The following is a 13367-nucleotide window of genomic DNA, read 5'->3' as shown; positions in this document are numbered from 1 at the left end:
TCACCAGGCCCTACTTTTGGATACTTGAAAGCATAGGGCTCTGTCTGACTCAGCACCTGCCCCTGGTGGGACAGTTCTCCTGACACTGGTCTCATAATATTTTGGACAATGCCTGCCTTTTCACTGGGTTCACCCTATAATTGTCAGTGACCTTGTGCAGCATCTGACATTGGCTGCGGGTCTACTTCTGTCCTCTAGGGTGCAATATTGAGACACACAGGAAATACACACAGGAACCGGGCTTTGACAAAGATGGAGAAGTAGCCTGATTTTCACCCCCTGTTCCAAAAGGCCTTTCTCTGGTCCTCCCTCTTGACTGCTCTGTCCCACCTGCTACTTCTGGAGACTGTTAACACAAAGGGGCTGTGAAGTAACCCTGACAAGCTGAGGGCCTTACAATCCTCACAAAATATTGTGATCAGAAATTTCTATTTTGGCGAGTGGTTACAACCCAGGACTGTATTTTCCTTAAGAAAGATCAGTCTTTAATTTAAGTGAACACTGACTTTTTTTTGTTTTTGTTTTTGAATCTTGGATAGCATAACATTGACACATCAGAGGGATTTTCTTGGCTGGACCATTCATGTCACAGTCTGGGACAAGAGCATGAGACCACAGCATCCTTTATATTATCTGGTCTCCTGTGCACCTTCTCTGTGTGTTATAAATGCTAATTATCCTCTACCCAGCAATGGAAAACATATATATGTCTCCATTTTGCCTTTTTTCCCCAATTCTGGGAATATCTTTGCTATGTTTTCTTTTAACTCCTTCTGGATTTTATCCAAATTTTATCATGTTCTACTTTGATGATAATGTATAAAACAAGCTTGAAAACTGCCTTTGTTCAAAGACTTGTAGAGGTTTCTCCAAGACATATGAAGTCAGTTTGGCTCAGATAAACTCATTGCATTGCTGTATAAACTTGGACTTTTTTTATGTTGACAGAGCCTAGGAGCACCTCTTATCTCATGAGTTTCTGTGCTCCTCTCTATTCCATGCCTGGTATCATCCATGGACAAATCTGGTGACCACAAGGAATCTGCTCATGGATAACTCAGAGGTTTTCCCAATAGCCTATAGCAGAAGAACAGCTCCATAAAACAGACTTAGAGAGGAATGATGTACCTGAAACTGTTTCTTGTGAACCAGGCAGCCCACAGACATCCAACTTTTCACCACAGTCCCTTCTTCTTTGGACACAGAGGACATTTCGCACTTCAAATCTAAAACTGCATGTCCTACTGAGAATTCTGGTTCTGAGTTTTGTTTTGTTTTTTTTTTAAAGATTTATTTATTTATTTATTTATTTATTTATTAGGGAGAGAAGGCAGGGAGAGGGAGAGAGAGAGAGAGGGGGAGAGAGAGATAGAGAAACATCAGTGTGCGGTTGCTGGGGGTTATGGCCTGCAACCCAGGAATGTACCCTGGCTGGGAATCGAACCTGGGACACTTTGGTTCCCAGCCCACACTCAATCTGGTTCTGAGTTTTTACCCCTGGAAGCAAAAGCCTGTCTGGGGACCACCTCAGATAGAAGAACAGACCCTTCTGCAATTGTCACAAAGCTTCACCACTTCTCATCACCAGTGTTATTTTTGTTACTTTCATGTGGGAAGAAATAAAACCAGAGAGCTTTTGAGAACATGGGGAAGACCTGGTATCCAGCTGTGTTTCTGTGTCACAAACAAATAATCCCCCTTTTTTAATTGATATCTGGGGCTCTCTGTCTGGTGCTGACAGACCCAAGCTAAAAACACAGCAGAAGTCAATGCTGTTATTATTGTATCATCCTCTCAAGACACTTGTGTACCCTTCAGCCTTGCAACTTTAAGTGAGCTCCACAGACCGTTAAGATCAACCTCCTCTCAAGCTTTTCAGATACAGAGTCTCTAGACCACTGCACTCAGTCAGAATCTGTAGTTTAACAGAATCTGGAGACTTCCCCTGTGCACAGGAGAGGAGGAGAGGTGGTTCTTCTTTCACATCTAGGTATCTCACTCTGAATGGGCACCCACATTAGTTGGACAGCTGCTTAAGCTGCATTTTTTTAGGTGTCACCTGGGCATTGCAGTGTTACAATATTTCACAGGTGATCTGATGAAGAGCAGGAGTGACTTGCTTGTGACAGGTTTCTGTGACTTAGCTCAAGAAGTCTGGCTCTGAAGGGAGGAGTCAAATGTGTGTGTGTGTGTGTGTGTGTGTGTGTGTGTGTGTGAGAGAGAGAGAGAGAGAGATGTGAGAAAGACTACTGGACACCTGCCTGATTAAGAACCTGTGGAGAAATCCCTGAATCCACAAACCCCAGGCTTGTGCTCTTCCAAATAGAGGATGAGAGTGGGTATATGTGTGAGAGTGTTTATGCATGAGCACATGTGTTTGAATGTGTTTTTGTGTGGTGTTTAGAGGCTTCAGGAGTTCCCAGGGAACCAAATTGCAGCAGGGGCAGTACTAGTTAGAAAGGTCAAGGGTGACAAAAACTAGAGCAGGGAGTGGGATGGTCATGTGAATACTCCTGCCCCCAGCTCACATGACAAGAATTGTAAACTTGCCTCAGAATAAAGCTCAGCACACAGGTAGGACACACAGCAGATTGCACCATTCTGGACAGAGGTGCCTGTGAGCCTCACCAAACCTCAAGCTTCTCTCAGAGCAACAGCTACAGAGCAGACAACATACACCATGGGGTCCTCTTCAGTTCCTATGCACAGAGGACTTGTCCACTGGCAAGGACTCCTGCTGGTTGGTAAGTAGGAGACAAGTTCTTGGAGTAGACTAAGGATCTAACACAGAGATTGGATGTGGTCTGCTTAAGAGACCAGTGCTCTGAGAAAAAAGAGAAGGCTTCTGTTTTGACCTGAGAGTGAAGGAGAAAGGAACACAGTAGGATAGGGAAGAGGGCTAAGCAAGATTACGAATAATCTAGAAGTGATGATATGTGAAAGCCCTCAGTTGCTGTTTATTTCCTGTTATTCATCACTGAGTATTGAATTATGAAAACTGATAATAATGATCATTATTATTGTCAGGAAACAGCAGTAAAAATTTAACCAGGGGCTCTAGGCATTGTCTTTATAACAAACTTCAAAAATGGGCAAATACACCTCATGATTTTTCCTGAGACCCTGGGAAAACTCATTCATTCAACCCCAGGTATTTCCAGGCTGTTGCAGCCACTGAAGGTACCAGATCAGAGAAACCTGCTGTCAGAAATCCCATGTTCTATGGAGGAGAAAGGGATAAGGAAAGGTGCAGATATGAGGTCAGGTACCTACAACAGCCATGGGGAAAAACAAAACAAAACAAAACAGAGGACAGGTCAGAAAATGAAAGCAGAAAATCTTTTGAGACAGTGGTCAGGAAACATGCCTTTTAAAATTGCCCCTGAGTCAGCATTGATTTAAGCACATTGAAGAAATGACCAAGACAAGCACTTGGAGATGAGTATTTGGAACAGAAAAAAAATAACAGTTTCAGAGTTGCTGAAACAATGGGGGCCATGCTGTTGACCTTGACCATGGGAGACACATACTCACCTGTAGACAAAAGCTGAGAGATAAAGAGACTGTTCAGGATTCATGTACTAATACAGAAATACAAATATTGATTCATTTTTTTTTCTTTTTTCCTAGTCTTACTTTTCATATTCTGGAGGCTTCCCAGCACAGACCAACTCAGTATTGTGTCAACCTCTTGTAAAAAAGGGGAGGATGTAGTTCTGAAAATCGACAGTGAGACTCCTCAGGCTGTAGCTCTCGTGTGGTACAAGGGGAAAGGCACTGATAAAAATAATGTAATCACATTCTTTATTCCGAAATTATGTTTCCATTTAAATGGTCCTCAAAATGACGGAAGACAGATATTAGCTGAAGATGGATCCTTGCTGTTGAAGAATGTCACCATGATGGACTCAGGAATGTACACCATAGTGGCCCACTTTCCAGATTCAGAAACAGAAATAGGATTTGGGCAACTTGATGTATATGGTGAGTAATTGCTCTCTGAAGACTGGGGGTTGGGTGGGGTGCCTCCTACTTCACACATAGGTATGACAGCCCTGAACACTACCTCCATTCCACTCTGCATTTTGTTTCAGGTTTGGTTTTGACATTTAATGCAGAATACAGTGTAGACAAAACTTCTTAAGATCTTAGTTCCCTTCCCAACTTGCAGCCCTGCAGGCAGTCACTGCTGACAGAAGGGTCAGTCTTATGAGAGGAACTCAGCAGAGGGAGACCGATCTCAGTTCAGGCTCCTGAGCATGTTCCTATGAACTTGACCTGAGGCTGACTCTGCTATACTAGGTCAGAGCATTGTCTGAGAAGCTTCCTAATATTCACACAAAGCTAAGCTCAGAAAACTCTCCCCAGAACCCTGTGCCAGGTTTCTTGATGCCAGGGATGTAAGACATCCTCTTCCAGGTTGGGTGTGGGGTCCTCGAAAGGGCTGAGTGTGTAATAGTTTAATGGGACTGAGTCATAGGGCTCCTGAGCCTGTCACCAGTTCTGGCTCAGGCCCAAGACTCACATCTTGGCAGAAATGGAGTTTGGCATCACCCGAGTCTGTGTGTGGAGAGTGCAGTTAGACAATGTCTGTGGATATAGCTGATGGTCCTGGAGAACTTAGGAAGATTCAGAAAAAAGTCAGCATCTCCAGAAAGAAATTGAGGGAAAAACGATGCTCCTGGAAAGTCCTCATTCACAAGGGATCAGCCCAGACCTATAAGAGATCTGGGAGTCTATAAACAAGTGATGCTTCTTTTTAGCAGCTCTTCTATTTCAAGATGTAGGTCAGATACTGACAGTATTTTATAGTTAACACAGCAACAACCTTCTTCACTGAGAACAAACTGAGGAACAGGGAGGTATAGTCACTACAGCAGAGTCATACAGAATATAAGCAGTTCATCAGAGTCACTTTTGGGCTGTCTGGAGCCATAGACTTAATTTCTCTACCTTGGGCACCATAGAAGAGGGTCTTTGGATTCAAGACCAAAAATCCTGGTTCAGAAACTTTCTTGTATTAAATGAACTCAGCTCATAGGAATACAATTTGGTTTGTGGAGTGAAAACATGGAGACATATCTATTTTTACTCTAGAACTAAACTACTTGGAGTAACAATCAGAATCACTGTATACATTACCCAGGCATCTCCCTCAGGTGTCCCATCCATACTCCCTGCACTTTATTTGACATCACTTATTTATTTCCTGTTTTGGTTCAGTCTCTCCCAGCAGATATAAATGAAAGGACATTGTCTTCTCACTCCTCACTCTATCACTGAAACCAGCTCAGGGACCAATAAGTAACAAACACTGAATTGCTGTTGATGAATTAGGAAGAAATAAATGAGGAATGAGTGAGTGGACTGAATGAATGATCCAAAATCACTGGAACCTGGTGCCACAGGCACCTGGAACCTGGATACAGAGTCCTTTAAAATCTGGCCATGAGGTATAGGCTTTCTGTGCCTCCAGAAACTAAGACAATCATCTCAGAACTTTTTTTTTTTAATTTTCTAAGCAAATAGTCTTTCTTGCAATTAGTCTTAGGCCCTGGGGTATTAATCATCATTTTCACACACAAAATAAATTTAACATTTTCCACATTTCTATCTCATAGCCACCTAACACAAATGGCCACAAAGACAAGAATTTCAGAAAGCCCATGCTCCACACTTGCTATATGACACTGATTTTGCATTTGCACAGCCCCCATCAGCCCTCAGGGGAGAAAGGATGACTTGAATGGTCCAGAGAAGAGCATATGATACAGAGCACAAGGTGTAAGACATGAACACTGGCTTGAGCCATCCTTAATGCCTAATAATTTAACAAAATTTGAATGCTTTTCCACTTGCTGTAAACTTCCCTTGACCCCAGGGATGGATGAAGGTGGTATTATTGCCTTCCCCAAAGTATATAAATGTTCATATAAGGAGTGAATCCTGAAGTTTTGTGAAGTCAAAAAAACATTCTAGGTAAAGATCAATAAGGCTCATGAGAGAAAAATTATACCTGATGATGAGGTTATGAGCCATATGCATTGGGAAGAAGCGTTGTGTGCTTCTACTACAGAGAAGAGTGAGGGAAACGGTATAGAATCCCCCTGAGGTTATACGGACTCAGAGAGGAGGTGCATCTTTCACTTTACATACTGTCACCTGAACTTAGACAATTTTCTTTCTGCAAATGTCAGGACCATACTCTGGTGACCTTTACATAGCTCACTGTGAACTGTGAGTGGTGCAGATCTCTGAGGAAGGAGCATGGCTCCATGTCTCAGGAACATTCTCAAATATTCACATTTTCTGTTTCTCTACAGATCATCTGAGATTGCCTATTCTCCTAGCTAGCAGCTATGGAGTCAGAGAGAATAAAGAGGATGTGGTCTTGACCTGCTACACACATGGAATGTCTGTCCAGTGGCTGTTCAATGACATGTATCTGAAGTTCACAGACAGAAGGAAGCTGAGCGCAGATGGCAGAAGAGTCACCATAAGCCCAGTCACGAGGGAAGATGCTGGGGTTTACAAGTGTAGAGCATCAAACCCTACGATGTGGGTGGAAAGTCATCCCCTTTTCCTACATGTGATATACTTTTGACCCTCCTTCTTCCTCTGTATTATTGAACTCAAATTAAACTTATTTGCTTTATTATAATGCATTTGTCTGCAGGTAAATAGTTATTAAGAGATTTACAATAAGTCAATGAGCATTCAGAAATTTGAGCTGACATTGTCATTATTGTTGATTTAAGGTCACATTTCAAAACCTCTGCTTTGGTTTGGCCTCACTTGTGTTATGTCCACAGTGTAGTTAACATTGTGTCTCTCAGAGAATCAGCAGTTGCCCTGTGATAACCAGTGAGAGCAGGTGATAAGCTCACAGAATCTGACCTCTGTCACTTCTCCATGCAAACATGGGGAGGCACCTGGTCACAGTTGTAGACAATGGGAATGGACAAGAGGACACCTGTGTGGGTAGCAACACTGATCTTAACTTTCTTTTAGATATCTTTCAGAAGATTTCTAAAGTCTCCAGTATTGCTATTTATATGACAATAAAACTTTTTTGTGAAAGAATCAAAAAAGCATGGTACATTTACACAATGGAATTCCATGCAGCAGAAAGAAAGAAAGGAGCTCCTACCTTTGTGACAGCATGGATGGAACTAAAGAGCAGTGTGCTAAGTGAAATAAACCAGGCAGTGAAAGACAAATACCATATGATCTAACCTTTAAGTGGAACTTAATCAACAAAACAAAAAATCAAACAAAATATAACCAGAGACATTGAAATAAAAAAACAAACTGACAGGAACCAGAAGAGAGGCAGGAGGAGAATAACAGAGGGAAAGCAGGGAGCATTTTCAGGAAGAATTGTAAACACCACATGGAGAAAACCAAGAGGGCATGGGATCAGGGGAGAGAGGTGGGATAATAGCTGGGGTGGGATGGAGCACAGAATGGTTGAGGGTGGGGAGAGACAACTATACTTGAGCAACAATAACAAAACAACAACAAGAAAAAACTGGATAAGATTAGTACATTTCTGTTCTTTTTGTTAAGAAGATGTAACAGGAAACTTTGGTAATAAAGCCAGGACTTTAGCTCAAATGTCCTAGTTCAGACCAATGCCCATGGAATTAGGAATGAGCCCATAGTTTATGAAGCTAAGTTTGATCTCTTGGTCTTTTGGTACCTCCTGGAGAAGAGTACATCACTAAAAGCTAGAGAGACTGCAGGTGAATTGAGAGTGAAGTTATTTTTTGGATTGGCATCTGGAAGGTGATTGAAGTATGGGGTAGTCCCACTACAAAAGGGGTTGGAAAGGAGACTAATGTAGGTGGGGAATACAGAGCAGCCTTCATGGTGAAATCAAATCGAAGGCAGAAGTGTTCAGTCCACATCTGACCCAGCAGAGAAGTGTTCAGCTGTTTCTCAAAGTGTGTTCTGAGGGCTGCAGTTTTCACATGGCCTGGGAGAACTGTGAGAAGCCAAATTTCACCCTTGTACCTCAAGACTTCACTCAGCTGAGTTAACAAGACAGTCAGGCCCCAGGAAGTTTGTGTGTCAAGGACAAAGTCTGACAAGGAGCCTGAGGACAACCAAGAAGGTGGCTAATGGAGTGTGCATGTGAGGACTGGGACTGAGGGCCCAGATAAGCTGAAAGCAAGTGGTTCCTCTATCTTCCAGTCAGAGTGGACTGTCTGTGATTCTACACATAAGAGCTATGTGACAGGTCACAGTACTGAAGTCAAGCACAGCTGCTTGTTGGTCACTCTGGAGGTTAAGTGCAGCATGTCCCAGACTATTGGAGCCATGAAAGTCTCATAGATGTAGCAGATCCCTGAATGGTCACAGATATTGGCATCCCCACAGCTCAAGCTTTCCTTAAACTTGTGATCACTAAAGCTGATGCTGTCACTGGTGTCACTGTCATTACTGATGCCACTGTCTTACAGCATCAATATCAGCAGGCATGAAGTTTTACCTTTCAGAGCATATGTCTAGACACTTGAAAAAACTTGTCATTTAGCATATCTTTATCAGGAAGGCCTCTAGTTTTCACCATCAAGTATGATATTAACTGAAGCTCTGTAGGCATTTTATGATGAGTTTGGGGTGGAACTGACTTGGTGGTTGAACACATCCATTTCTATTACTACAAATGTCCAGCTTAATGGGCTTGCAATCTGTGAAGTCACTTAGAATAGCCTGTGGTAGGTTAAATCTCTGCTTTTGCCATCATAGAATTCTGAATGATTTTGAACAAAGAGCCCTGTATTTTCATTTGGTACTATTCCTGGTTTTGCTTCTTGGAGTTACCTGTATTTTAAAAACAAGTTTTGATCCCAGTGGGGTATGCAATTTGTAACCTGATGACCAGAGCAGGATACCAACACAAGAGAACAAGGAGTAATTTAAAGGCATGTGGAGGAGCTTTTGGATTTTTCACGCTATTTTTGTCATTACAAGTGTCTAATGAGTAGGTCCACATTTCCCCCACCTCTGTAGCTCACAGAAGGATGCTTCTCCATTTCTGATATTTTAAATTTAAAAAAAAAGTTAGTTGGCTTGAATGTGAATATCAGTAAACAAACACAAGAGTCTATAATAAATATTTCTCTTTAGAAAAATATTAGATAGACACAGTGGTAAGAATGTGTGTGTGTGTGCACATGCATGTGCATGTGTGTGTGTTTGTTTGTTGGTGTTCAGGAAAAAAGCAGATGAATCCTCATTTTCAGGAGAGATAACACTGAATTGGATAAGTCCTAAATGTTCGTAAAAATAAGCACCTTAAAAAATGTTATTGAGAGATGTTTGGTTCCATTTGAGGAGCCGTGTTTGTTTGGGGCAGACATCTTGAGAGTGGCCCAGACAGGGAAGCCAGGACCTTCCTGTGATCATGTTGAACAGCACAGACAGGGACATGGGGCTTATCATGGTAGAGTCTGGTGATGTTGCAGATAAAAGAAAGAATATCCAACAGAAGGGGCACAGCAACTGGCTTTGCTCACACTGTGAATATCACACTGAGAATAATAACTTCATGCTCCAGTCACAGTGGCAGTTAAAATCTCATTGGGGTTGCAGGTGACCACATTAAAAATGCCCCCTTTGGGTGTTACACATTGACTAAGGTTTGTCTGGGAAAACCAAATGTTGTGGCTTTTTGTGCAAATGCCATTAGAAGGAAACTGACAGGCATTTATGTTATTTTTTAAATACAAGAAGCATAGTATTTACACCTCAGTTGGTGAAACAGTATCAACACAAGTTTATAAGTGGTCTGCATTTTTTAGGACAGTATTGCTTATTTGAATTAATTTATTGTTCTTATCTATTTGGAAGCTCATTAAAGTTGGAGCCTCCAGAATGATCTTCAAAACTGGACCAAAGACTTGCCTTACAAATGAAACATGCTGATACTTCCTGAGAAATGCACACACTGCACTGATCTCCAGGCACAGCCCTTCTGCAGCCTCTGTAGCATCGGCTGAGGACCCAACAGCAACATGGCCCTGAGTGCTGGGAAAGGCACAACACACATCTCACAAAACCACTTCCATCTTCTAGAACTGTCACATTTAACTTGTTTACAGAGATTTTGAGGATTGCTGTGCTCAGTGTCTGAGTTATCTATGTGTTTTAAAACAGGTTTAATAGCAAATGAGTTAAACCATTTTGGGGTATCTATTTTAGTCATTATTAAGGCACCTCTAATGTATCATGTGCACAACCAAGGTCTTCATTTTCCTAAACTGTCCACCAGATCCTCTCAGACTCTTTCTCCTTTCAATCAAGGGCAACTCCATCCTTTCTGGGTTCAGCTCTAAAATCTTGGCATTGTTGGTGATGCCTCTCTTGCTCACAGTAATATCTATCTAGTAGCACACCTGAACTCTGTTTCCAATGTGCAGATAAAACCTGAACACTAAGGTCCAAGACGACATTGCTTCTACACGAGGTCATGTAATAGTCACTTCACTCCAAGTGAGGTCAGAGGGTGAAGCTTTCTAACTTCAAGAGTGTGTTAAACTCCCAACATATGTTCTATAGGAAAACCTACATCACAACAAACTATGTGGTGACAGTCAGTTCCTCTTCACTTCAGTACCAAATCAGAACAAAGTAAATTAGAGAAGCCCTATTGAAGGGTCAAGAATTCTCCTCTTCATTTGACATGATATTTGAACAACAAAATAAGGTGATTGCATAGAGATACTAATGCACAGCCTCTTGGGAGATTAAATCTTGGCTCTGTTCTAGGACTCTTAGCTATTTCGCCCCTGTGCCTACATCACTCAGAACTGACACCTCTTCATGAAGTCCAGGAACTGATGGAGGTGCAAAGTGAGGCTTGGCTGAAAGAGATTTAGCTGTGGGCCCCTCCACTGTGAAGAAAGCATTTTTGTTATGATCTGGAGGGCTAAAATTCTCTCAGAGTCAGGAACCTTTACACGGGTCCTTTCTGAATCTAGGCCACTGACACCTACTGTTTATACTACTCCATTAAAAATGCAATTGCAATCTGATAATTTCTGATCCTTTATCCATTATTTTGAAACATTCAGAAGGCTTTTTGAAAGCTTCTTTTCAGTGTTAAGAACCAAACAATATCTGTCTCAAAATCCTGGCCCCATCACTTAGAATTTTAATCTTCCTGCTGTTCAGTAGAGATATACCTTTGTTGGGGACCTTTACAGCCAAAACATGAAAGGACTTCCCATCAAAATTTGGTGAAAAGTTTTGCTTTGCTTTTATGTAGACTCAATTAGCAAACACACTTACCCATGATCTCTTCTCTTCTACAGTCTGTCCAGCCTTTGTCTCAGGTGAGCTGTGTTCTGCTTTTCTGTCCTATTTCATGGTCTTTAATAAAATCTTTCTCTTCTTTTTAAACTTATTCAATGTATGTTTTATTTTAACATAACCTCCCTATAACTAGCTAATCGTGTGGTCTTACACAAAGTCTCTATGCTTAAGATATTTTTAAATATTCTAAATTTTCCTTATTTTGCTAATTTAAAAACAAGTGTCCAATAGTCTTGCCTCTCTTTTCCTTGATGTTCACAGCAGGAGATGAGCTGACTCCCCAGACTCCCCTGGGTCCCCAGGTTGGCTCAAAGTGTCCTTTGCTCAGAATCCTAGAAACCTAGCAGCATGAAAGGATGCCCTTCAACAGCACCTTGACCATCAACAGTGTACTCATTTCCACATAAATTTTCCCCACATCATCAAGAAACAAGATCACAGAGATTATAAAAGATATTATGTTATTTACCCTCAACAACTCTAGTAAATATGCAGGTCTCTGTGACATCAGCCACCCACAGGCATGTACTGAATGAGCCTCTCTCAAGCCCTATTTGACGTGCAGCTCAGGGCAGACATCTCTGTCCTCATTCTTTGTTTTCTTTGTTCTTTTGCAACTTCCACATGTTTGTCCTTAAAGAGCCTGCAACAGAATTGGGAACTGGGAAATAAATCTCTAGTTTGGTTCTATTCATTTTCTGCTCCCTGTGACCTCTGGTGAGTGCACTGGACTAAGATCCATAGGAACCTGTCTAGTGGTGGTGTAGGGAACCAGTATGTTTCAGTCTGGCAAATGTGACTCAGCTCTGTGTGGAAAACCTACAGAAGCGAAGTGGTGGGCAGGAGCCAGACCTTCAAACCAAGTTTTCCCAAGGGAATCGGGCCTAGAAAATGAATTCTGGTAGTTATGGTTTGCTCTTGCTAAAACTCCATCACCCTGGTCTAAAACAACAAATGTGTATCATCTGTCTTCAAGGTAATTTACAAAGCCTGTGTGAATTCTCCCAAAGACAGAGCTAATCAGCTTGTCGCCATTCCTCTCTGCATGTTATTTTCATTTCCTTGATTGTACCTAAAATGTAGACTACAATATTCTATGTAATAGATAATAAATCTTTATCTGATGTAAGCCCAGAGAAAAATAATAAACGCCTGTCTAGGCAAAGGCCAGGATATTCTCCTTTTGAGAGAGTGGCCCAGGAACTCATAGGCTCTCTCTCCCCTTGAGAGAGTAGCCGTGCCGTTAACTCTTTCTCCACAGGATTTCTGTCACCTGTTCATTTATTTTCTCTTTCAGCACAACAAGGCAGAACTCTGCTGGCCTGAGTCCACCACAGGTGGATTGTGTGTAAGGAGAGGTGAACACAGAGCAAAGTCATGGAGGAATGGAGTCTGCCCAGAGTCACATGAGAAATTGTGAAGCCTGGGAGGGGAGAGGATGTCAGGCATTGTATGTTTTAAGGGGCCCTAATGGTCCCATATGGGAGGATTTGTTTTGGAGGCTCAGGATGAAGCTGAATCATATGAGTGAGCTTCTGTTCTACCTGTTGAGGGAAGAGCCACTGGAACTCCTACAGAGAAGTGAGGGTGCCTTTCTCCCAGACTAGGATGAGCATGAGCATAAGATACAGAGTTGGGAAAAAGGATAATGTTTTGAAAATTCAGATTAGTTTCCTGACTTTGGGACAAGAGGGAGCACCAGATGTACAAGCTGGCAGATATCATGAGACAGGGTGTATGAGAGAGAAAATGAAGAGGGGGCAAAGACAGAATTAGGGTTGGTACTTTCCACAAGTTTGAGTGTGGGGTAATGGGGAGCAATCTCTCAAATGGTACAACAGTTTATGTGATTAAAATATTTCAATACTGTCTAGACATTATGGTGACCCATTCACACAACATGTGACTACATGCTACTAATGAGACAACATGTGACTAATGCTACTGAATTGGTCACTTTATAATGATTAAATTTATTGTGTATACTTTACCTCATAAAATAATGATGGTGAATTAAAGAAGCCAGATAAAAAGAAAAATGCTAC

The 13367-nt window shown here is 41.8% G+C and overlaps 1 protein-coding gene across 1 annotated transcript; it reads left to right on the top strand.

Annotated features, from left to right (window-relative positions):
* Window positions 1–3820: 3820 nt before the first annotated feature.
* Window positions 3821–6604, top strand: LOC118497654 (carcinoembryonic antigen-related cell adhesion molecule 21-like). The gene is made up of 2 exons (XM_036012778.1): window positions 3821–3984; window positions 6324–6604. Exons 1-2 carry the CDS (start codon window positions 3900–3902, stop codon window positions 6602–6604), a joined length of 366 nt encoding a protein of 121 aa, XP_035868671.1. The 5' UTR covers window positions 3821–3899.
* The last annotated feature ends 6763 nt before the right edge of the window (window positions 6605–13367 follow it).

Source organism: Phyllostomus discolor, chromosome 12 (assembly GCF_004126475.2).
Source record: "Phyllostomus discolor isolate MPI-MPIP mPhyDis1 chromosome 12, mPhyDis1.pri.v3, whole genome shotgun sequence".
In the NCBI taxonomy this organism is placed as follows: Eukaryota; Metazoa; Chordata; class Mammalia; order Chiroptera; family Phyllostomidae; genus Phyllostomus; species Phyllostomus discolor.
This window is presented reverse-complemented; position numbering and strand designations above follow the sequence as displayed.